Consider the following 25,883-nt stretch of genomic DNA (forward strand, 5'->3'; position numbering starts at 1 on the left):
TGCCGGGTACTCATTTTACCGACCACGGAATGTAATTGTGAGGCTAAAATTGGATCACCAAAGCATACTCAAAGTAAAAGGGGGGAATCATTTTCATTAGAGCTTTACTTTTATCTTCTAAGATCAGGAAAAGAGATAATTTATGTTAATGGCTGAAATGGGGCAAGAGAAAAAAAATACCCTTCATATGCCAAAGCTTAGACACCAACACACAGAGATGGAACCAGTTATAATTGCTCAGTATGAATGCTCAGGTGCTGAAAAAACAAGTTGTTATTTCTAGCTCAGTTTCCCCCATCAGAGTTTCTGCTAAGCACCAAATGAATATTCCTCAGAATAAATCTTTGAATAAGAACCCAGCAATCAAGAATTGCTTTTGATCTTAGGCCCTTTTGTTGCTTTTCGTTAAACATATTGTTCTGACTCACATCATAGCCCTTCCTTGATTGTTTCAACTGAATATTTAACTGGTGAATATCTACAGGGTGGTTTGCCTCTTTAACACTAAATTCCACTAATTAAAATGGGACCAGATATTAGTGTCTGGGCACTGTTAAAGACTGGCATGGCTGCCCTGCCAATATTTTTTATGAGGTATGCTCAGCAGCTGTGAATAAAAGGGACACAGGCCAAGTACATCTATACTTATTCATTGACATGTCTAGGCCACCTCATCCCAAGTGTCAGATACTAGAACATCAAGCAGGGGAACTGTCTACAAGATTGATGCTGCAGGGTGCTGTTAGATGAGGCGTGGGGAATATTTGGCCCTCCAGATGTTGCTGAACTACATCTCCCACCATCCCTGGCCATTGACCATGCCTGCTAGGCTTGCAAGCCTACCAGTACCAGCTAAACTTTGTTCATTTCAAGAAAATGGGAGTCTGAAACCCTTCCTGACCAGAGATAAAACATTAGATCTTATCTCCTGAGTCATTCTGGGAGAGTTAACTGGGGGTGGGGTTAGGGAAAGGGTTGTAGGTAACTGGGTTTTAAATAAGGAAATAAAGTTGGATAAGAGTATAGTAGCTTTCTTAAAGAAACAGTACTAATTTAAGTGACTAGTAAACTATATTTTAACATTTATATGTTTAACTTTCTTTACAGGTAAATAAGTTTTGAATTAAACACAATTATATTTGTTTAATTTTTTTATTTGACAAGATCTATATACAGCTTAATCAACAAGAACAAAAATCCTTAAGCAGGTTGCATAAAAATAAATATCTGTGTCTCTTCATCTGAAGCCTACAGCCTATAATCCCACTCAGGGCTGGTCCCAAAGGGCATCCAGGTTGGGCCCTGGCCGAGGGCCCCTGGAGCCACAAAGGCCCCTGAGGGGCCTCTCAATAGAATGGGGAAGGAGTAGTTCTCCTTTTCCACGATTCGCGGCAGAGTAGCTGCCGTGGATCGCAAAAAGGGAGCTTCTTCCACCTGCCTGTGTCTCCTATCTTTTGAGGCTGCGTGGGCTGCACATGCAGGACTGCCATTAACCAAGATGGTGACCAAGGTTTCCCTAAGGGGCTGAAGCCTCCAGTGCCATCTTGATTGATGATAAAGATGTGCACGTGCAGCAGCCCACACAGCCGCAAAAGACAGGAGAGACAGAGCCAACGAATGGGCGGGCAGAAGAAGCTCCCTCTCTGAGACAGACAGGTAGGTGCGTGTGTGCACGCTGGTGTGTGTGAGCGTGCGCCAGGACCTGGGGCAAGCTGGTGCCCAAGGACCCTGGCATGTCTGGAGCTAGCCCTGATCCCACTACTGTATAATTCATTGTGTGCTAGAGGGATTAAAGTTTTGTTAGAAATGTAATGGTGGCAGAGAAAACTTAAGAGTTAAAGAATTGAGGTTTATTTATAATATACTTTATGAGGCAAGAATGATAAGCAGGGCCGGCCCCAGGCATGCCAGTACCCTTGGGCACCAGCCTGTCCTGGACAGCGGCATCCACACGCATGCCCCACCTATTTATCTTCCACAATCCATGGCAGCGTCAGCTCCTGACCCTGCCATGGATCGCAGAGAGGGAGTTCCCAGACACCCACCCTACTGCTGCGCAGGCCCGTGATGCCCGCCTGCATGTCCTACCTACCTCTCCCTTGATGTAAATGTTGGTTGCGCTGTGGGCACAAGCCTGCCATCAACCAAGATGGCAGCCGAGGCTTCCCTAAGGGGCTAATGCCTCCACCGCCATCTTGGTTGATGGCACACATGTGTACCATGCACGTGCATCTCTGCCATCAGCCAAGACAGTGGAAGGAGAATCAACCCCTGAGGGAAACCTTGGCCACCATCTTGCTTGATGGCAAGCTTGCGCCCACAGCGCAACCAACATTTAAGTCAAGGGAGAGAGAGGTAGGGCATATAGACGAGCATTGCGGGCCTGCATGGCAGTAAGGGGGGTGTCTGGGAGCTCCCTCTTGTGATCCATGGCAGGGTCAGGAGCCGACACTGCAGCAGATCACGGAAGGGAGCGCTACCTACCCACCCTAACGAGGGGCCCTTGGCAAGGGTCCATCCTGGCCACCATCTGGCGCCGACCCTGATGGTAAGACAGATATTCCACATTTGGTGGCATTAATGGCTATAAAGAAACACAGCCTCCATAGATTGGTGGAAGGAACAATATGCAAAACCCAACCCTCCACAGTGTGATGGCAGTGGCAGGACATTAAACCCAAACTTTCACACCAGCCCATATTCCAGAGTCATACTGACTAGCTTCTTAGGCTGAGTTCAAGAGTCCAGGAAAGAAATGACTTTTCCATTTGAGTTGGGGTCTCAACAATTTGTTTCAGAATCCCTAGATTTAATTGTTCCTCATTTTATGGAGGGTTCCATACATAGGTGATTTGGAAAACTTTCTAATGTGAACAGATTTATGGAACAACACAGTAATCCTTCCCCTTTTTTCTTATCTCATGCTGTTATTCATGTCTATATACATTTTGCACTACCCTAAACTTATCATCTCTATTTGTAGCTGATTTACACCCTTCCATTTATTTGTGAACTTTGTGCCTCTATTGCCTGCAGCGCCATCACTGATTTTTTTTTTTTTAAAGCATGAGGCATAGGAATCAGTGCATAGGCTGATTTAAGCAAAAGCAATTTTAAAAAACCCACTCAGAAATGCTACTTGATTTTTCTGAAAATATATTAAAACCTCTTTCATTTAGTATCACCAAAGGGAAGAGGCCTGTTAAAGAAATCAGCTTTAAAGCACACAAACAGACCACATATTCTGTTTAGATCACTTAATCCTCATAATTAAAAAAAATCCATTTTTGATCTGCAGAAAACCAGCACTTCAAGTTTTTCAGAGATAGCTATGTTGGTCTGCATAATTTATTTTTCTTTGTACATAATCCACTTGATATGTAAGGTTATGAATCACGCTTGTTGATCCAATTCATGCAGCTGAATAACCTAATTATTGTAGCAACAAATAGGAGGTATCTGTGCCATCCAAAGCATGACATCTAGAGACTATTAATCACTACCACCCACTTAAGCTTCTTAATAAAGGAGAGTTATTTTGGTCGCAAAGTAGGTGAAGACAGAAAACAGAAGGAAGAGGGTGGAAGGAAAAACACATCCACAAAGAGGTAATGCCCGTCATTGAGAAGAGCAGTGGCATCAGTATTTCATCTCGCCTGTTCCATCTCAAAGAACATATTTCTCTCTAAAATGCCAGCACAAGCCTGCAACTAGAGTGTAGAACAAAGACCCTGAGGTTGTGAGTTTTATCCTGGAAGTCAGTGGCAGACAACAGGGTATTCCCAGAGAGAGAGAGAGAGAAATCTCTCTCTTGGGCATCTCATAGACAGTTGGAAGGATTAGGCCACGGGTGGGGAATCTTTTCAGCCGAAGGGCCACATTTCCTTATGGGCACTTTTCCAGGGCCTGCATTCCAGTGGTGGGCAGGGTCAGAGGCAAAAGCAGATGAAGCAACAACTGATCTTAACTTTGTATAGGAGACTACATTCCAGAGAGGCAAAATTCAGAGGTTTCTACACACACACACGTTCCTCCCTCCAGGTAAGCATGAGGCATTTATCACAGTTCAAGGACACATTCCAGCAAGACAAAGTCGTTAAGGAGGGCATAGAAGAGGGCCAGTCAGCAGGGTGGCATGGGGAAGGGGTGCGACCTTGAGAGAGTTTGAGGACCAGATAGAGAGAGATCTGGAGGCCTACACTTTGCCTCAGAGTTTGAGATTCCCTGCCGCTAGATTAGACCTTGTAAACTGGTATAGCACAGTGGGGAGGAGAGCCTGGCTGGCAGTCGAGAGTCTGTGAGTTCAAATCCTCATGTGTGTCTCCTGGGTGTCGAGGGCCAGCTAAAGATCACTCCACAGTGAGTGGCTCAGGGGTTACGTGCCCTGCAACCTGTGCAGCTGTGGGCAAACTGCATAGTCCCAAGGAGCCCAGTTGCCACCCAGCTGGCAGTTGCTGACAAGGAAGGGGCTGGCTTGTGCAGGTGTGGCAAGCTAAGCAGGCCCTAGCCAGCTGGGGAGGACTAGCCTCAAAAGGAGGCATGGTAAACCCCCTCTGAATACTGCTTACCATAAAATCCCTATTCATAGGGTCGCCATAAATCGGGATCGACTTGAAGGCAGTCCATTTCCAGATTAGACTTTATGGACTGCAACTGCAAGGCACTCTGAACTCTAACAATGTAATCCTGTTTCGTCATAAGCAAGTCCTACTGTGTCAGATAACTGGAATAACTCCTTAGTAAATTTAATTAGGATCAAAGCTTAAGCGTGCTATAAAAGTTATTTTTATTCCAATGTCCTTCATTATAACATGGTGTATGCCAGAAGAAAAGGCTTATGTATCACACACACTGCAAGAACTACTGGGGATATAGCTTGCTTCTTTGTACAGTTCCTATGTTTTTGTCCTTACTGGAAAAGATTTGCAGGAGCGGAGTGAACGGCAATCATTCACTTAAATGAGACAAAATAAAAAGATTACCATCGTGCTAGTGCTGGACCTGCCTCCTTAATCTGGTGACTACCGTCATTCACTGTCAACCTTGCTCCTATTTTAATAGCCTTGTCTCTCCATCACTGCCTTCTTCTGGTTTTCTGCCTTTTCAGGGCCCAATCCACCTACCAATTTAACAATTAAGCCACTTTGCTATTTGTCTATCAAGTGTGAGGTTATAAGAGAAATAGACTTTGGGGAGACAGTTTATGATTTTGCAATGAAAATGCCAGAAACATAAAGCTTTAAAGTGAATCGGTCTTTTATATTTTTTAATAAAATGTTTGCAGCTGTGCTGGTTATCATCATCATCATCATCAAATCCTTTATTAGGAAAAACCAAAAAGTTACAAAATGGTCAACAAGCTTTGTAAGACTCTTCTTGGCAGGGTGTTATGTTAAACAAATATAGGGAAGGGGAGGAGGTGAGGTTATGGTGTAATTTCAGAAATGTAGAAAATGTAATTTCAGAACTAAGATAGAAACCTTTTTAAGATAGATGTAAAAGCATCCCTCTTGACTTAATAAAATCTATAAGCGGTCCCCTCAGAGTGTTTTTGAGTTGTGCATTTCTGCACTAGTTTTGGGGGAGAGGAAAAGGAGACCAGAATCAAGTCAGGCACAGCCCAAACAGGCTCCCCATCTCAGTTCTGCTTGCACACTGTCCTGCACTCTGCCTCCTATTACCCATCTCCTTGCCCTCAGAGGGAAAAAGATGCTCACCTTGGGGAAGGGACCAGCAGGTGGGAAAGTGCTTCAGTGGAAGGGTCTGATGGACCTTTCATGTGGCAGGAAATAAAGATTAAAACAAAATCCCCCTTGGGAAAAGAGAAGGGGAGCAGACAGGGAGGTCTCAGCCACTGCATTCCCATGAGCATTAACTGTTGAACTCTTGGGAATGCCTTATGGATTTCAAGGTGAGCATTTAGTATTTGCCCATTCCTAGTTACTAAATGTCTCCATATGTGTGTGTGAAATACATACAGCATTTAAATTTATAACAGCGTTTAAAGGGTTCCAGGCTACTGCGAGATCCTCATTTATAGTTTTACTCAATACTGTATGATCAAACTGTGCACTGTTTGAAGCCTGAATTCCTTCACAAATGTAGTCTGGCACATCACATTATATTAATCTGAATTCATAAGTTTTCCTCTTTTTTAATCAATCACATCCTGAGTACTCTGTTTGCAATCATTGGAATAATCAGATTTTACATCTTGTGTTCTTTCAAAAAGACATTTCTCATGCAATTTCATTTGATTTAAATGTTTTCATGATACAATACTGGGAGTAAGTAGCTGGGAGTTAGCCCCATGAAACTCAATGGGACTTACTTCTGAATAGACATGCTTAAGATTGCACTGTCAGTCTCCTAAAAGTAAATATGCTACTGATTGTTTAAAAAAATCCTTGTTTACAAAATAGGGCAAAGTACATTTGGATACATTACAGATAACGCCTCCAGTTTAAGATAGGAGGTGACATTTATTGCTACTAAATTATACAAATGTCACTGGGTTTTTTGTCATTACAGTGTAATCTATAGGTGGTACATACATATGCATGACAGACATCCATATACAAAAAACTATTTCATCAATAATGATTTATAACAAATTAAACATATGATTATCATAAATTGCTATACATGCCTGGTTACACCAACAATCAATAAATATTACACTTTTTGCCTTCCATCTCTCAAAGTCTATTCTTTTAACCACAATAGCATGCTTGTGTGCTTTGGTTTTCCATTGTACAGTCATGGGAATCTCTCAGTCCATCTAGTGCTTAGTATAGATAATTTTAGCAGCAATTGGCATAACAATCCTCAGTACCTATTATTTATTGTATATGTCACAACCAATAATAGAGGATGAATGGATATTTTAAATTCCAGCAATCTTTTCATTGTCTTGTTGATATTAAACTACAAAGCTTTAGATGTCGAAAATGCTACCTTTGATTAAAAAGGTTTCTGATTCTCTTTCTGATTTTAGAGCAGAGCTGGTTATTTAACAATCTATAATTTTGTATAGATTTTGGCCCCAACTAGTCATAACTAGATCTCAGATTAGTACAATGTAAGAAGTTTACACTGTGTTTCCAGACATTTTCCTTAATATCAAAATTTAAGAATACCTTAAATTTTGTATCCCGGTTATCACAGTTTTTTCACTACTTCTGTTTCATCCTGATACTTCAACATAGATAGATGGTGCTATATAAATTAATAACAGCAACTCTCTTTGGGTTTGGGCATGCCTGGAAATATGTGTCCCAGAACTGTGAAGCCTGTACTGCCAAGTGGTCCTGCTTTTTATAGAGGCCCCCCTACCCCTGCATCAGTTTTGTTAAATACACTTCACCCCCATATTACTCCCTGGTGATTGGTGATCTCCAAGAATGCATAAGTTAGGCATCCTTGATCCAGCAAGTAGCTTGACTTTAATGTAGGTTTATATTCCTGGATGTACAAACAAGCTACTATCATTCCTAGTTTGCCATCTGCAAAATGGGAATTGAACTGATTCTGTCATTTGTATCCAGGCTATTCTATAGGCTCAGAGCCACTTGCAACACAAAAGTTTTTTCCCTTAGTTTTTACTGTTCACCTACCTTTTACAACAAGATCATCTCGGGATCCCATACCTTTTGTTCCTTGTCTAACCTGTCTTTGCGGAACCACATTCTGTCAAACAACAAAATAACTCCTACAATTTGATTACTAGTACTCTGTTGTCTTTTCTCCTAGAAAGTGAGACAATTTCCAATATTCTACCCAGTGGGGAATCTCAGGCCTTGGGGTGGCACAAATGCAGCCCTATAGTCCCTTCCCCCCCTCTCATTCTGGCCCCCAGGACTTTGTCCAGGCCATACCCTCCCCAAGCTTCACCCTTGCTGGCCTTGCTCTGCACCATCCTTGTGTGGTTTTGTCTGCCTCGAATGTATCCTTGAAGGGTGCTAATGCTTCTTGGTTACCTGGATAGAGAGATGTGACTGTGTGTGTAGAAACATCTGACGTTTTGTGTGGTTGGGATGTAGTCTATTACATATAGAGCAGTAATGAAGTAGCAAATTCAGAAGTAATAATAGTCACAGCCACACCTCTCCCCCCTCCTTTTTTTTTTTACTTTTGCTGCTGGATTGAGAATGAAATCCTTGTTAATGCCTTCTCCCACAACAACAGATGTCCCTAGGAGCCAATCAGCATGAAAGGTGAGAGTGTCAGCTACTGAAAAGAGTCTTCTTAGTGGCCGACACACCTTCTTTCACTCTGCTTGGTTCCAATCAGCAGGAAAGGACAAGGAAGCATCTTAGAAGACTCTTCTCAGTGGCTAGCACATTCCCCTTTAGTGTTGATTGGTTCATAGGGTGCTGGAGACATAGGGACCGTGCTCCCAAAAAAGTATGGGGGTCTAAAAACCCTGAGATCCCAAATGACTACACCTTTGATAAAGAGTCACTCACCTTTTGCCTCCATGAGGTGGAGGGAATGCACCACTGGCATGTATCCCCTGGAAGGTTGCCCATGAGGGAACGTGGCCTCATAGTAAGATTACAGCAACACTGTTGTGAGAACCAAAATATCCCTATAGTCATGATGTACTCTAGAAGTGCCTGGTGTGATTAATCATAACAAAATGATTTTTACTCAGAATGGGCCCATTACATAAATCTGTAATAACTCAAGCTGTTGTTACTATACATTTTCATAGATTGATGCCACAGTCCAATACATATTTACCTAGATGGAGGCATCCACTGAGGTCAATGAGGCTTACTTCCAGGTAATTTGGTATAGGATTGTAGCCTTAATTCCCAGTACTTAAGCACTGTGCAACTTTCTAATTGACATGTTACATTTAATTGATATTTAAACTCACATTTTAATTAATGTTTGCCAAAAAGGCCTTTTTTAGACAGCAAGCCTGAAGGAATACTAGAGGTTTTGTGATAGTTTAGAAAAGAAAAAAAAGAAGGTTGTTTTCAGTCACAGTCATCCCTAGATGGTTTAGGTTATTAAAATTAACAGTACACCTGGGTATCATTTGTTGTCCATAATACATTGGCAGAGGGTCATTTTCATGTTTAGGTAAAACAATTGGCACTAATAACGCAAGGACAGGTGATTTGCTGGTTTCCATGGTTCCTGTTTGCAGTGCAGAATATAATCCAAAACAAGGCATAGAAGAGAGAAAGAGCAAGCGAGCATATACATTTCATTAGGAACATCACCATGTTCAAAGTTCATATTTTGTTATGGTCCATACTAAATAAATGAACTAGCACTACTAGAAAGTTAAAATTAATACTTTGCAGCTCAAACCATATTGGGATACTTAAGGCAACCATTCCAAATGGGTCTTCAATAATGTATGTATTGAAGCTACATTTATTTATGGAGCTAGGAATTAATATAATTCAGGTCATTAAAAAGTAAATCATAGTGTGCAGAAGGAAGCTTTCTAGATATTTTCATGACAAATCTGAAAATGTTGGCCAAACCATTTCAAGCATTTGCCTAAGGAGATACATAAAATCACACACAGAGAGGATGGATGAGAAATTTGAATCAGTTCGCATTTCAAGCCGAATCTATCCAATTCACACTTTTAGAAACAATATGAGAATTGAAACACAGCCATCTGTCTAAATTTGCACTTAATTGAATTTTGCAATGCAGTTCGCCAAGTAATCAATGTTTGCAAAAATGAATATGTCAGGGGAAAGTGTGCATAAAAATGAATATATGAGTGAAAATAACATACAAGAATGCATCATATGATGTGAAATTGCTTGCAACAATATGTACATTAGTCAAAACTGCCTACAAAATTGTTTTTACGAAGAGAAATTCACACTAAAATGCTGGAATAATTTCATGAGGATTTTTTTTAAATGCTAATTGCTGCATAAATGTGGACTGAATTTAGGATTGGAAAAATGAGAAACTGACAGAACTGAAATTGAAAGATCTTTCTATCTTTAAAACACAGAGAGAGCATTGGAAGAAACAAGTCTGCTAGCAGAACAAATCCTTATATCACATCACAGGATCAAACTATCAAAATCTAAGGAGAATTGTCTTCTGTGAGCTGTCTTTTGACCTCAAGGGGATGCAGATATGTCTATTTTCTCTCCCAAGGGGCAAAAAGCGGCTTGGAGAAGGTGATTTTGATGCTGGGTTTCAAAACAAAAATCCTTAAGGAAAACAATCATGCAACTATTATGTGTAGTTTGTGAAAGTCATTTCCCACCTTCCTAATCAGCTGTGATTTTTTTAAAAAGCTGTGTACCATATGTGAATAAAGTAAACAGCCCTTATGGCAAGCTCTAATATGCAAGCCCTTCTCTCCCATTCAAATAGGTCATTCTGAGAGCATAGGCAGGTGCACTGAATTAACATAAGTAAAGGACTTAGGGAAGACACGGTGGTTTTAGATGGTCTTTGAATTTAAAGTTAACAAGCCTCTTCTATTCTCCGTACATACAAGGCCTGAAATCCGCTTCACACCTTATATCAGTATTGGGAATCTGTGAACCTCCAGATGTTAATGGACTGCAACTCCCCTCAGCTCCAGCTAGCATAGCCAATGGTGAGGGGGATGGGAGCTGTAGTCCAACAACATCTGGAGGGCCACAGGTTTTGCCATCTCTGCATTATATTTTATTAGTTTCCCATCTAGGAAATCTGCAAAGCTTATATGTAAATCAAGCTTGTACAACTTGTGATTCTCCAAGCCAGACATAACCCTCCACTTATGTGTTGTCTGTCATGTACCTGCAAGACCACAACCGCTTATGAAGTCTCTGGCAAGCCACCATGTGATTCAAGGCCTGCATTTGGTTTGGTGATTCACATATGACAATCATGCACACATCTTGGTCATTCCGGACAGATTGTACACACAATGAAATGCACAAATATATGATCGTCATACGTAACCATCTTTACATAGGTTCCATGCCATTCCCACTGAAAACTGTAGAAAAATAATCATTATACATGCTAGAAACTGTGTAAATCAGCCCTCACATGGTACAGAGTTACAACATATTTAAAAGGGAGCAAGTCTATATGTAGGACAGTCCTTTACAGACAAACTGCAGGCTGATGGATTCTAGAATCTTGTGGCAGCCCTGCAACTCCAGCAGAAATTGATGCATGCCACCACCATGGCAGTTACATTGGTAGATCTCCCCCAATATGCCAGTGGAACACTTCAATCAGTGCAGCTATTCTGCTGGTAAAGATAAACCAGTTAAGGAGCGAAAATAGGATGAGAGCAGTACAGATCTGGCACCCTTACCTCCCCAGTCCATGGCCACACCTTCACTGAGAACAGAGTTTTATACTAGCCCAAGGCCTGGTGCAAGAAATTTATATCCCGCGTCAAGAGGAGGAGGAGGAGCATCCATGCATTGATGAACATCCCATCCATGTCTCTACAATGGATCATAGGATATGTTGTAACCCAGTGCACCACCAGCAGTATTTAAGATGAGAGATTGTGGCTGTATACACACCATACATTGAAAGCACATTATTTCCTCCCAAAGAATCCTGGAAAGTGTCATTTACTGTTCACAGAGCTGCAATTCTCAGCAACCTTAACAAACTATATTTCCCAGGATTCTTTAGGGAAAATAATGTGCTTTCAATGTATGGTGTGTATGCCACCTATAACTTAGGTGTCATAGTGTGTGGCAGGGTGTTTCTAGCCCTAGGTAGCACATATAATAATAATAATAATAATAATAATAATAATAATAATAATAATAATAATAATAATAATAATAATATTTAATTTGTCTGTCGCCTATCTAGGAAATAGCCACTCTAGGCGACGTACATTAAAATGAGATAAAATACAACAATACAACAATACAACAATATCAATTGCAGTCATGTTAATAACAGTAGATAAAATACTGGACAGTCAATACATATAAAAGCATTTATATTAGCAGCATATGATAGATGGTAAAATCATGAAGAGTTACCCTTCCCAAGGACCTCAAAGGCCTGTTGGAAAAGCCACGTCTTCAGGGCCTTGCGGAATACCTCTAGGGAAGGGGCATGTCGAAGGTCACATGGGAGGGAGTTCCAGAGAGTGGGGGCCACCACAGAAAAGGCTCTCTTCCTAGTACCCACCAACCTAGCTGTTTTGGTTGGCGGGATTGCGAGAAGGCCTTGAGTGGCTGATCTAGTTGGGCGGCATAATTGGTGGCGGTGGAGGCGCTCTTTCAGGTAAGCTGGGCCGAAACCGTATAGGGTTTTAAAGGTTAATACCAATACCTTGAATCGGGCCCGGAAAATAACCGGCAGCCAGTGTAGATCAAATAATACTGGCGTAATGTGGTCTCGGCGGCGGCTGTTGGTAAGTAAGCGCACCGCTGCATTCTGTACAAGTTGTAATTTCCGGGTCGTTTTCAAGGGTAGCCCCACGTAGAGCGCATTACAGTAGTCCAATCGAGAGGTGACCAGGGCATGCACCACGATTGATAGCTGTTGAACAGGGAGGTAGGGTTGCAGCCTACGTATAAGGTGTAATTGATACCAAGCTGCCCGGCTTGGTATACATAGAGCCCAGTTCCTCTGTGAGAGAATCCATGGGGAAAGGGTGCTTTGCACACAATTAGAGCACTAGTTTGCACAAATGTTCTGGGATCACAATACACATGGGAGCTTGAGCGCATTGCTAACATTTCTCTGCCTACATCTCTGACAGGTCATCTTGGGACTCCAGACCCAAACAACCAAGAGCAATCCCTCTCCTCTGCAACAAGTTAGGTGCCTAGACGAAACTCCCCACAGCCATGGAGAGGAGAATGCTTGCTGCAAAGCATAACTACCGTAACCCCTCTCTCCATGCCCCCACCCCCACCTTTGCCATAGGTGAATACTGTGTCTTGTCTGAGCTGCTCTCCTCTCCAGCACTCTTCGCTCCCAACGTTGTGGAGCACTGCTTCCAACACAATGGAATCACTGATTCCCACCATGCAGCTAAGCCTTTTGTTGGGCAAAGGCCAGGCACTCTTCTCCAGCCACTGAAACTTTATAGCCAAACACTCACAAGTACTTTTGCCTTGCAGGATCACACCCTGGATTCATGGATCAGAACAAGCTGTCACAGCACACAGAAGAGTAACAATAGTATTCAGTGCCAACCAGCCATAATGTCATAATTAAACACTTGGACAACCTGTTCATTTTTCCTTCGCAGAGCTTTTTTAAAAAAGCATTATGAGATCCCCAACCCACTAACTGCCAACATTCAGCTGCCAACTCACCTTCATCTTCCGGTAGGAGACTATACAACCAAATTTATTAGGACAGGGTGGACCAGAGCCTACTTTTGTATCTGACAATGTGGGTTCTGGTCCAGAAAACTTATATCACAATAACAGCACAATCCTATGCATATCTACTCATGTAATTTCCACAGAATTAAGCATGTCTTACACCAAGGACACTGAATACAGAATACAGGCCTGGGGCTTCAAATCCTACACATCCAGTTTCCTGGGAGTAGCACCATCCCACTACTTATCCTGTTAAGTCTTTAAGGTGCCACATGACTCCGTTTTTGTATAAAGAAAATGACAAATTGTACAGGGATTTTTCAGTTCCTCAGCAAAGGATAACCAGAACTCTATTCAATTGACTGCTTTGTGTGATCTTTGTATCAATTTACTATGCCTTAATTTGGGGTAATTTAATTCCACTCCTCCTCTTTTCCCCTTGCGAGTCTGTATGTTAGATTGCAAAGCAGGGCTCTGTGATAGTTAACTATTTTTGTGCAGTACCTAATAACTTTATTTGTAGGTGCTTTCAACATACATGACAATATAAATGGGAGACATACATATGTGTCTAAATAAGCAGCAGACATGTGCCATGGAACCACATTGACTTGCGGTTTCATGGAGTTTTTCTCCCAAAGCCAGTTTCAGCACATTATCTCCAAGTTCACCTAGAATGCATTAAGGAAGCTATTGCAGCATCCATGTTTCATGCAAATATAAATCACACACTGTCTTTGGTGTAATGTAAACAAGATACCATAAAGCTACAATTAAATTGGAGCCATAATATACTGTGTTATGTTTATAATTTTCTTAATATTTGAACAACTATAGCAATAATCTTAATATTTAATAGGTCTGGCATTGTAAGCTAAAAAATATAGTTATCACTTTTACTTCTTTAATAGCAGCCCTAAAGTAAGTTCTGGGCTCCTGCTGGGAGGAAGGGCAGGATATAAATCGAATCAATCAATCAATCAATAAGTTGAAATTCTTGAACTGACATGCTGGCCCATGGGTCCTCCCCTTCTTCAACCAGATGTTTCCAGGTATACTGACCTATAGACCAGCCTTTTCTAACCAGTGTGCCTCCAGATGTTCTTGGACCACAACTCCCATCAGCCTCAGCCGGCATTGCCAATGGTCAGGAAAGATGGGAATTGTGGTCCAACAACATCTGGAGGCACACTGGTTGGGAAAGGCTGCTATAGACAATCCCCACCCCCAAAGGAGACTAGTGTCTCTGATGAATCCACTCTGGGTTTTAGTCCGAACTTTCAAGAAGCTGTCCAAGGCGCTGAAAGCTCCTTAAAAGTTCAGACTAAAATTTGCAGTGGATTCACTGCCTCACTGACATCGGAGCCACCAGTGCCCACCCCCACGCTGCTGCTATTGCTGAAGCAGTAGTGCAGTGGCAAATTCAGAAGTGCAGGGTCCCTTCATGATAGTCACGCCCTGCCACAGCCACAGCCACACACCCTTTAACACTTTCCCTTTCTCCCTTGCTCTCCCTCTCCTCTTGCAACTCCACCCTCCATTGAAACAGACATCCCTAGGAACCAATCAGCATGAAAGGGGAGGCTGTGGGTTAGCTACTGAGAACAGTCTTATCAGTGGCTGACTCATCTCCTTTCACTCTGATTGGCTCCAATCAGCACAAAAGGAGAAGGACTCTTCTCTGTGGCTCCCTTTTCATGCTGATTGGCTTATAGATAGGGACCTGGCTGGGACCCTGCTGCCAAAAAAGTAACGAGTCTGTGACCCCCCGTGACCCTTGACAACTACATCCCTGTGCTGAAGTGACCAAGATGTCAAAACAGACTGGTCAAAATGCAATTTGTAGCACAGGGAAAGCCAATGTGGTGCCTTCCAAATGTTGGACTATAATTCCCATCATACCTGACCACCGACCATGCTGGTTGGGACTGATGGGAGTTTTGAGGGCACGACACTGGCTATCCCTAGCTCTAGCAAATAAAACCTATTCCCTGTTATTTGTGGGTATGAACCCTGCCAATCTTCAAAAGTGAATTCCTACTTATTTATGAAGAGTTGTAATCCAATGCTGTCCCTCTACTTCTGGGAGGTTCTTTTGATCCACTGGAGCAGCCTTTCCCAACCGGTGTGCCTCCAGATGTTGTTGGACCACAACTCCCATCAGCCTCAGCCATGCTGGCTGAGGCTGATGGGAGTTGTGGTCCAACAACATCTGGAGGCACACCGGTTGGGAAAGGTTGCAATGGAGGCTCCCATCAGTGGAACAAGAAGGGAGATTATTTTTTGCTGATATGCTGTTCCTCCCCACACACCCTATCCCACACCACCTCCCATGCTGTTTCAAAGGGTCCCTCAAGCCTCTGAAGAAGATTTGGGGGGAATAGCTGCAGGGGTGAAGGGTGTATATGCAGAAATCACCTTTTCCCCTATTTGCTGACAAAAGCTTCCACTTGATCAAAGAGCCTTCTGTCATCAGATGGACACCAATGGATACACCCCTATGAGTTCATGTTGATTTGCTTGCACAACTTCAGCTGTACTTTCTTACTCTGCCAGTTTGTATATCATGATAAACCATAGTTTATTATTTTATTATTATTATTTAAAATATTTTATCTTACTATTAAGAAAAGCTTGCAGCAGTTCACTACATTTCAAAACTATTTCAAAAGTGAACCTATGAGAAGATCAAGAAAGAGATGACTGTGAAGCCAGCGTTAATGATCAGGAAATGCCCAAGCAAAGAGGTATGTTGTCAGTTACTACTGAAAACATGCTGGTGTTGATCCTTCTCAGATAACAGGGGGGAAAGTGTTGGGGCACCATCACAGAAAAGGCCCATTTCTATGTTGCTGCCATTTTGCAGGTTGCAGCACGATCCTGAATATCTTAAGTGATCTAACAGGTGTATACAAGGAGAAGGTGGTCCTTCAGGTAGCCTGGTCCTGAGTTGCTCAGGGCTTTATATTTTAATAAGAAGCCCTTAAACATTGAATGGTAGCTAATAGGTTCCCATTATTGTTACAGGAACAAGGCACAGCTAGCTCCTGGCTCACATACTCTCCCAGTCCCTCTGACGTGGCCATGTGGAGATCAGAAGTTTTTGCTTCTGATTTTGATTAGTCGCAGTTTAGCATTACAACCAAACCCTAAACTGTGGTTATTTCATTGAAACAAACCAATTTCATATCCCATGGTTTCAAGTTGGCATGTTTAAAATAAACCATAATTAAGATTAACCACAGTTTATCAGGTTTGAATGAACCTATGGTTAAGAAAAATGAAGCAAAATCTCCAAATCTCCTCCTCATAGCCATGCTAGCAGAGGAAAGGGAAGTACATGAGCCTGAGATGTCTTGTGGCTCATTCCCATCATAATAAACCATGGTTTATTGTACATTTGACCCAGCTCACTATCTTGCCCTGTTGCTTAAATTAAAAGGAATGATTAAATGACTGCTTCCAGATTGTCGCTATATTGCAAATGGGGTTCAATTGCATACTGGCAAATTCAGGTTGTGCAGTTAAAGTGGATTTGGTTCTCTTCCTCAACAAAAATGGACTTTCGTGGTAAGGAAAGTGACGGGAAAATACATTAGAAGGTGAGGAATACCAATTGTTTGATTGGATGTTGCATAACCTCCCTGATACAAATCAAAATAAATGCTCAGTATGCAGTAGGCATTACATCACCTCCTTGTCAACTTTGTACAAACAAATCAGGATGACTGCTCAACAAACAGGTTGCCTGGAAGCAACGTTTGTGTACACGTTTGTTATGCCTATACGATGGAAAGAACCTATTGTTACATCAAAGTTCCTGGCTACCTAAATATGCTGCAACCCCCCTCCCCGAATACAGCTCCCTGCCCAGCTATATCTATAGGATAGCTGTACCACATAACAATAATCATTACAGAACTTACGGTTTAGCTTCAATGCTCTGGTCAGGGGCCACATAGTTGGCAGGGATGTAGCCTTGCAGCTTCTGCCCAGGCTTGACAAAGCCATTCTCCACAAGCAGCTTTGCAAACCACCAGCTCTCTTGAGATGAATCTAGCACTTCGAGCTTGTCTCCAGTTTGGAAACCCAGATCTTCCTCTGTACGGGCTTGGTAATCAAAGAGGGCCACAAATTTCCTATTCTGCTTTGGTGGAGGAAGAGGAGGTGGATCTGCTCCAAGGTTGTGTGGTCCTACTGAGTTGTCTGGGGAGCCTCCCCCTGCTGACGGATTGCTGATAGTTTCAACAGGCTTATCCCTAGATCTGCCACTGAAAAGCCAAGGTAAGTAGTGCTCCAGGCAAGCGCAATGTTTCTGGCAGCAGTTCCCCATGCTGCTCCCTCCTTCCTTGAGGCTTATATTCCTTCTGTCTCCTTCTGTCTATCCTGAAGCATTCACAAACCATTTAAATCCATTTTTTCCATGTAGCATCATTTCAAAATTTGTCCCAGGATTCCTTTTTATAGCATGAACGGCGAGAGGTCTTCCTGTAATCTGGAAGTTTCTCCTTCTCTGCTTCTCCCCCTCCAAATCTTATTCACCTGGAGTGTTTCCTTCTTGCCTTCCAGCCCCACACTCAGGACTGAAATCTGAGCACTGAAGGGCAATTGTTCACTTCCTCTTCTGATTGGACAGAAAGACATGAATCATTGTTTTGGGGGGCAAAATCTAGTAGCAACTGAACAGGTAAACAGAAACAATAGAAAAACCTTCCAGCCAAATTTTCCTACCTTTGGTCCTCCTCATTCCCTTTATTCTCTTTAGATGTATTCCGGTAGCAGTGAGAGTCTGCACACTGTGTAGCTCTGGTAATGAATAACCAACTTGCCGTGCCTTGTTGCTTTAATATGCTGAGTTGCTTGTGGACAAACTATTTTTTGTATTTACTTCCTGGTTTGCCCTTTCCCCCTTCTCTCTCTCTCTCTCTCTCTCTCTCGTGAGAATCCTCCACCTCTCCAAGAGATCATTTTATTGCTCAATAAATGTGCACTTTTTACTCTGTACTCATGAGCAGAACAGTATACTACTAAAACTGGATTCAGAGCCCCACAGGGTGGTGTAGTGATTAAAGTGTTCGACTAGGACAAGGGAAATCCAGGTTCAAATCGCCTCTCAAGCATGCATCTTATTGGGTAACATTCTGCCAGTCATCATGTCTCACTCATAGGGTTGTTGTGAGGATAAGATGGGGGGGAACCTTGAACATCATGGAAGAAAGGTGGGACATAAATTTAATAAATACCTTATATTTGAAAAACAGGCAAATCTAAATTTGGGGAGAATGGGGGTTTCCACAAAATCCAAGCGTATCCAGCTTTGGCAGACCTGACTGCTTTAAATATTTAGCAGTTTCTGTAAAGGAAAGGGTTACATTTTGGTACTTATGGCTAAGTGGTGATGCGCTGAATTGTGTTTTCATTTTCTTCATCTAACTTTGTCTTAAAGAAGCAAGTGGAACTTTGCTGACTTGTGTCAACAACCCTGAAGGAAAGTGTAGAGTGGTTCTCCCAGTTTATCTGCATTTCAGACATAGCCAGTCACCACTCAGAGCTATATCTTCAATACTAATTTAGTCACATTTCTCAGAGAGACATACTTGCTGAGTTTGCATTCAGCATCTGAATCCACCCCTTTTCAGAAGAATTGGAACTGTTGCCACAGCAACTGCAAATTTCAATCAATCCTCAGTTTGGGATAGCAAATTGGATGTGGCTGGCTCCAGTTCTGCGCCACAAAAGTCTATGGTCTTGTGATGCATTAAAATAATCATTACAATAACAATACAAGTACTAGAAGAAATTACAAAGGGCAGGAGGAGAGTCAAGAACATTTTTGCAACGTGTAACTCAACAGCTGAACACAGCCACCAAGCAGGCAGGATGGTTCACTGGGACTTCAGTAAGGCTTCTTCTTTTACTACCTGTCTGGGATAATGAAAATGGGAGGGGGCATCAGGCACTTGGAAGATCACATATGAGGTATTTAAGCTGTGTCTGGACTAGGGTTACCAGGTGTCCAGTTTTTGTCTGGAGACTCAATTTTTGGGAGTCCTCTCCGGGTCTCCCAGTGACTCACCTTAATTTGCAGACTCTTAGATTTCATTTTTTTAAAAAAAGTTTCTAGGTCTGGTTCAAAAGATATAAAACAAAATGTCAGGCCCCCCCACCTCCCCAACTTCTGTTATTACCGGCTGCTTTAATCCCTGCCCTTTCAGGTTTTTAGCCAATAAGTGAACTCAGAGTTGTGATTGACAAGATTTGTTGACCCCAGGTAATAGCTAAATTCACAGTTTCCTTTTCCTGCTTGTCTCACATCAGGAATTCAGTAAATATATAGCTTTCAGCAGCATAAAGAGTACTTGCTTCTGAGTGAATGTGCATAGGATTGCACTACAACAGAAGATCACAGCAGAATCTTGGTAGGCATAAAAGTATACATGCAGGGTTTTTTAATTACTTGCAAAAATGGCATATTATACATTTTACCTTTCAAATAATTTTTGAACAGAAGTTTTAAAAAGTGTACATACTACAGTGTTGTACTTTTCTAATTAAGGAGTCAAACAAGTTTAAATTTTACTGGAAGAGGGCACTTTGTCTTATTCATAACCTGCTTTGGAAACCTTCCCAATATGAAGCTTTTCTGGGAGTAAAGCTGCAATGCTAATTCCACATACCTGGGAGCTAACCCCATTGAATCCAGTAGGACTTACTTCTGAGTACATGTGGTTAGGCTTCTGCTGAAAATCAGTGGGACTTTTGAGTGAACACAGAAAAGGAGTGTGTTGTAAATCTTTCCCCCTCTGATCCTTTTTTTAAGCAGTTAGGCAGGGCTTACTTAGGTGTTGCTGCTTTTATTTGACAGGAAACTAATACTTTTTTTAAAAAAAATGTTCTGCAGTGGCCAACTGGTTTTGACAATAAACTATTATATGGGGTGTATGTATTTTACATCTTCAGTGTGTGAGTATATGGAGTCTTTCCAATAACGACCGGCGCCACCCCGTGCTCCAGGCCAGCGGGTTTCTGCACCCTTTGAGGAGGTGGCTGTGCGTTTCCTAGAAGAAGAGGAAGAAGGCAAGTGGGCTCTGCTGGGTCCAGGCCAAAGGGCTCTGTGCAGGGTAGTCATGCTGGAGAATGTTGGGGAAGCATCCCCTCCAGAAGGACCGCTGATTCCTCTGCCTCCCCCTGTCTCCTGGCTGAAAGAAGAGGAAGAGCAATTTGTCCAGGAGGGATTGGCAGTCACCCTCGCGGGCAGAGGACAAACCTCGCTGATGCGCTCCAGTTCCTCTCCTTTTTGTGGCGAAGCAGAAAGAGCTGCTTTGTACTCAGCCCAGGGTTTGGTGTCCTTTGAGCAGTTGGCCGTGTACTTCTCCAAGAAGGAGTGGGCTCTTCTGGATCCGGGCCAAAAAGCTCTGTACAAGGAAGTCATGCTGGAGAATTACTGGAACGTGGCTTCTCTAGAAGGGCCTCCGATGCCTAGATCTGACCTCATCTCCTGGCTTGAAGAAAAGGACAGCCTATATGTCCAGGAGGTGGTGAAAGGCAGGGATGTGTGGGAGGCAGACAACGAATGCCAAGCACACCCCGCATTTGAGGAAGGTGATAACTGCACCGAGGTGGACATTGGGAAGCGGGGTGGAACCCAGGAACAGGAAGGAAATAAAAATAAAAGGAGAAATAACGAGTCTATGTCTTTTCTGGGTGGCGGCTTCTACGAACTTCCACTCCATCCAAAAGCTCATAAGAGAGAGAAACGGAAAGAATGTCGTGCATGTGGAAAAAGGTTTGCTCGTAAATCAGCACTGAATATCCATACGAAAACCCGCACAGGAGAGATGCCATGTCTGGAGTGTGGAAGCAGATTCAGGCGGACAAGAGAAGAAACCCAAAAAATGCTCTCTATAATAGTGCACAGGCATCAAGGTGTTTCTGAGCAGTAGTTCAGCTACTAATGAGAAATACTGGAGAGCCTTGCAGGATGATACGCTTGCAGAGGGGTACGTTAGATCCACATGTCAACTCCGCACAAAATTGAAGCATCCGAAGATCAACTTTTTCAATCAGGGCATAGAGGCGGCCACTGGACAAGTCTGAGTCAAGCACCCTCCTCCCTTCTATAAAGAAGTAAGTTTGATCTGGATTGTGGCCGGGAAGCCGCCCTTTGGGGAACACAAAAAGCCGGGGTGGATGTGTGGGAGACAGACAATGAAAGCAATTCCACAAATGGGGAGCCCTCACCAAGAATGCCCTGTTACAGGCCAACATCCTTTGGGCAGCAGCCGGAAGCAGCACCACCAACAGGGGCCCCCTTGCCAATTGTAGGGCTTGAGATGGTTGATACTGGGGAAGTCACCGCTTTAGGTACTTGAGCTCAAGCCGTTTGTTTAATGAAAATATTTATAGACTGCACTTTCATATAAAAGCTTGCAACAAATTTTCCAGCTGCCCCCACATCCTTCTGTTCGCTATTTTTGGGATCCCCTGGGAAGCTTGTGAGACTTTGGGGGCGTTTTGTGTGTGTTGGACCCTGGGTGAGAGCCAGGAGGTTTGAACGTTATGTTGAGTGGAGAAGTGCAAGGCAATTGTTTTAATATTTACTTGTTAATTTGTATTTTGTATGCATTTGTATTGTGGTTTTATTGTATATTTTTATATTTGCTGCTGTTTTATCTTCTGTACACCGCTTAGAAATTTTTATATATATTAAGCGGTATAGAAATGACTTAAATATAATAACAACAACAACAACAACCTTGTGAGGTAGGGCTGAGACCAAGGCAGCTCACAACAAGAAATAAAGCCATTTAAAATCCAATAACCATTAAAGAAGTTTAAAACAGTTGCAAAACAGCTTGACATGGCATGATTCTGAATTTTGGATTGGGTGAGTAGAGTTCCTTATCACTGAATTGCAGTCCTGTGCATACTTCCCTGTCTGAGTCAGCCCCATTGAATACATTGGGACTTGCTTCTGAGTAGCATAGGATTGCACCTTGGGGTGGTCATGGTCTCTTCTGCTGTTTTCACCCTGAGGGGCAGAGTAGGCTGAGAGATGATGATTAGCCCATGGTCACCCAGTAAACTTTGTATCTTATTTTCATTTGTTTATGTATTATTTGATTTATATCCCACCCTTTCTCCCAGTATGAGCCCAGTGCTGTGACAGAAATTATCTATATGCAGGCACAGTTTATTAAGTAATGCAGATCCACATAATACATTTAAAGCACATCCAACCCGCATATAAAGTGCATGACTTTCCTCAAAGAATCCTGGAAAGCGTAGCTTCCCCCTTACAGTTATAGTTCTCACCACCCTTAACAAACTACAGTCCCCAGGATTCTGTGGTGGGATTCATGTACTTTAAATGTATTATGTGGATCTTCCCTAGTATGCCGTGCATTCATTAGTGGAATGAAAAGAACAATTTTAAAAGATACCTTTTTTAAACAGGGCTGTAGCTCAGTGGTAGGGCACATGCTTTGCATGCAAAAGTCCAAAATTCAATCTCTGGAAGAGACTATTGCCTGGAATCCTGGAGAGCCAATGCTAATCCATGTCAGCAGGACTGAGCTAGATGGTACCAAATGGCCTAACTTACTATAAAAGAGAAAAGAGACCCAAGGGCCACAGTGACTCAGAAATCTATTTATGTATTTTATTTACAACATTTATATACTGCTTTATTGTAAAAAAAACCTCAAAGCAGTTTATAGAAGGAATTAAAACAATAAAATTATTAGCGAAAACAGTTAAAGACAGATATTTTAAAACATTCAAAATAATAAAACCAACAATGAGTTAAAAACATAAAAGAAATACTGTAATATCTTCTACATGCCTGGGTAGGCTTGCCTACACAAAATGTTTTTAGCAGGTGCCAAAATTAGTACAATGAAGGCGCCTGCCTAATGGAAATAGGAAAGGAGTTCCAAAGCCTAGGCACTGCCACACTAAAGGATCAATTTTTTACAAGAGCAGAACAAGTACTATTTGGAACCCATAACATGGAAAGCACACCTTGAACTTGGCCTGGTAGCAAATCGGCAACCAGTGCAGATTTCAGAGCAGAGGTATTATGTGCTGATAGGGTGTCACTCATGTCAGCAATCGTGCTGCAGCATTCTGCAGTAACTGCAGCCCTGGGGTCAGATTGTGACCTTGGCTGACAGGCTGACAGGATTTTTTTTTGTTTTGGTTAGTAAACCTGACCGGTTGTGAGGTGTTAGGTTTTCTGCCTTACTCATAGGAAACTTGTTGTAGTCCTAAATGGTATTGCATTTAGGAAATAATAACTATCTTTAGTTTTTCTTTTTCTATTTGCATTTCATTTACCTTTGACCTTACTCCCTTACATCCATAGAAGCAACAATAGTGGTTCCATGTGGTTAGCTCAACCCTCTTAAACCCACTGATGATGCACCTTGTTGTTTGCATGATGGTTTGTTTCTTGCCCAATAGTGGTAAAAGAGAATTCACATACTGGAAAGTGTGGCTTCAATTGCTGTTGTTCCCAATCTACTGCCTGTGAAGTTAGAGCAAACCATGTGTGTTTTCTTTCTTTCAGTTATTACTCACTGGAATTGGGTTGGCTGTCAAACTGAGTTTATAGCAGGCCACAGAGTAAAGACTAGAGAATCTTCTTAAATCTTACTCATTTCTCAAACCTCTCTCTCAGTGAAGAGTCAAGTCTGGACAGAGGTTTGCAGCAGCCATGTTAAAAGGCAGGTGGGGCATTCCAGGCAAGGGGTTGCCAACCCTGCTTTGATATGGATGTCATTGCAGAGGATTCCTATTCAAGCTTTACCAACAGCACAATCCTAACAATATCTACACAGAAGTAAGTCCTGTTGAGTTCTATGGGGCTTAGTCCCTTAGTAAGTGTGTTTAGAATTGCAGCCTTCAGGGGCATCCATCTTTACTCCTGAGTGATCCCATCTAACATCTCCGCAACACTAGGCTTTCTTCCTACAATGGCTTTCTGGTGACTGGCCTGACCTGAGAGCACTTCAAACCTTTTTGCCAGAAGCTAGTAGGCTATATTAAATGTTCCTTACCCACGATCTCTAAGCAGGTGAGAAGGAATGATCCCATCACTTCAGCTGGATCTGGAAACACCCTCATTTAGCTAAGATTTCTATCTTAATAACTAATCAGATTTTTTTTTTGAGTGGCATGCTCCAAGCAACTGTGGATGATGCTTAATGTATCATGCTTAATGATATCACTAGGGCTCACCCTTATGACATCACTAGGGCACACCCCCTATGACATCACCAGAGCATGCCCCCTATGACATCATTAGGATCCGACACTGAAATCTCAGGGTTTGGGATGCTTCTGACCTGGCAACCCTAGTCTGGTCTGTTAGCTCACAGGTAGGGGAGGCCTGCTTTTGTGTTTGACATGAAAGATGAAGGGCGATGGCTTTCTATTGCACCTCCTCTCCCTGGATCTAGTATCTATGACCATGGGTTGTAATGTATTCACTCTGTCCTATGCTGATATACAATGATACATCCTGAGCATGGCCATGAGTTGGCTCAGGAGCCTACATAGATTTGTACTTTGTACTTAAAATAGATTTTAAAGGAAAAATAAAGCCAACATTGGCTAGCTGATAAAGTAGATTACTCATCCACCATCTATATTTACAGCAGTCATATTTGGTAAAAATAACAGGAATTACTCTCAAAGTTGCTTTTTAATGACATGTGTGAAACTGATCTAAGAGGAGTCTCCCAATAAATTAATTGAATGATTTGGAATGTAAGATTCTTTTCTTCCCTGAGTTGTGACAAGTTTGAGGGAAAGGTATGTTTTGGGGGAGCACTATGATGGGATTTAAATTTCATTTTTACTGCTGACATCTTTATGGCCCTTTTCTGATTTAATGTTGTTGAATTTGTGTTGTGTTGTGTTGTGTGTGTGTGTGTTTTCACTTCTGGATTGTTGGAATGAACAGCAGTCTAAAGGTACAATCTATCAATGACTATTTTATTTACAAATATACAATCAGTTTCAGCAGGCATGTAAAGGGATTTTTCTGTTTTTATGGTTAATTTTAATTGATCTCATCCATTATGTGCTTTAAAATTTTTGTTTACACCACATAGAAACTTCAGTAATTAAGCAGTATATAAATAAATATGGGAAGTAAATGTTTGCACTGGGCAGCAAAACAGCTGAACTGTATAAGATTTCCTGAGAGCACCAGACTAGACCTCCTGCAGCCTAAGCTAAACACACACACACATTCAGAATCACACATGCTACAATTTTCCTGCCATGACCGCTAGCTGAAGAGTTTCACCTTTCAGAAACAGAAGAATTAGATTTCCAGATATCAAGGAACATTATTGTTCATTTTGTTAGATAACAAACCACCCATTAGTCACCAGTGGTGATATTCTCTTCACAGTAATGAGGGGACAACCAAATTCATAGCCCTTTACTCTCCCATTCCAGATTAAAGAAAATCTGTATCATGTTTTCTTCCTGCCTACTTAGCCTTTTTGAACTCATTTCTAGAACTCTTTATTAACACGATGACCAAATATAATAAGCCCTCTT

General features: G+C 42.1%; 1 protein-coding gene across 2 annotated transcripts in view; it reads right to left on the reverse strand.

Annotated features, from left to right (window-relative positions):
* FRK (fyn related Src family tyrosine kinase) overlaps positions 1-18,098 on the reverse strand; it is an 85,560-nt gene extending 67,462 nt beyond the window's left edge. The window contains exons 1-2 of one of the 2 annotated variants that reach the window (XM_061623658.1): positions 18,039-18,098; positions 17,234-17,931 (exon numbers count right to left, since the gene is read on the reverse strand). In XM_061623658.1, the coding sequence (XP_061479642.1) occupies positions 17,234-17,640 (407 nt within the window). In that variant the 5' untranslated portion in view covers positions 17,641-17,931; positions 18,039-18,098. Of the gene's footprint in view, positions 1-17,233 lie in introns of both variants that reach the window. The other variant, XM_061623657.1, reaches the window with a different exon arrangement.
* Positions 18,099-25,883: the final 7,785 nt, after the last annotated feature.

This window comes from Rhineura floridana, chromosome 4 (assembly GCF_030035675.1).
Source record: "Rhineura floridana isolate rRhiFlo1 chromosome 4, rRhiFlo1.hap2, whole genome shotgun sequence".
NCBI lineage: Eukaryota > Metazoa > Chordata > Lepidosauria > Squamata > Rhineuridae > Rhineura > Rhineura floridana.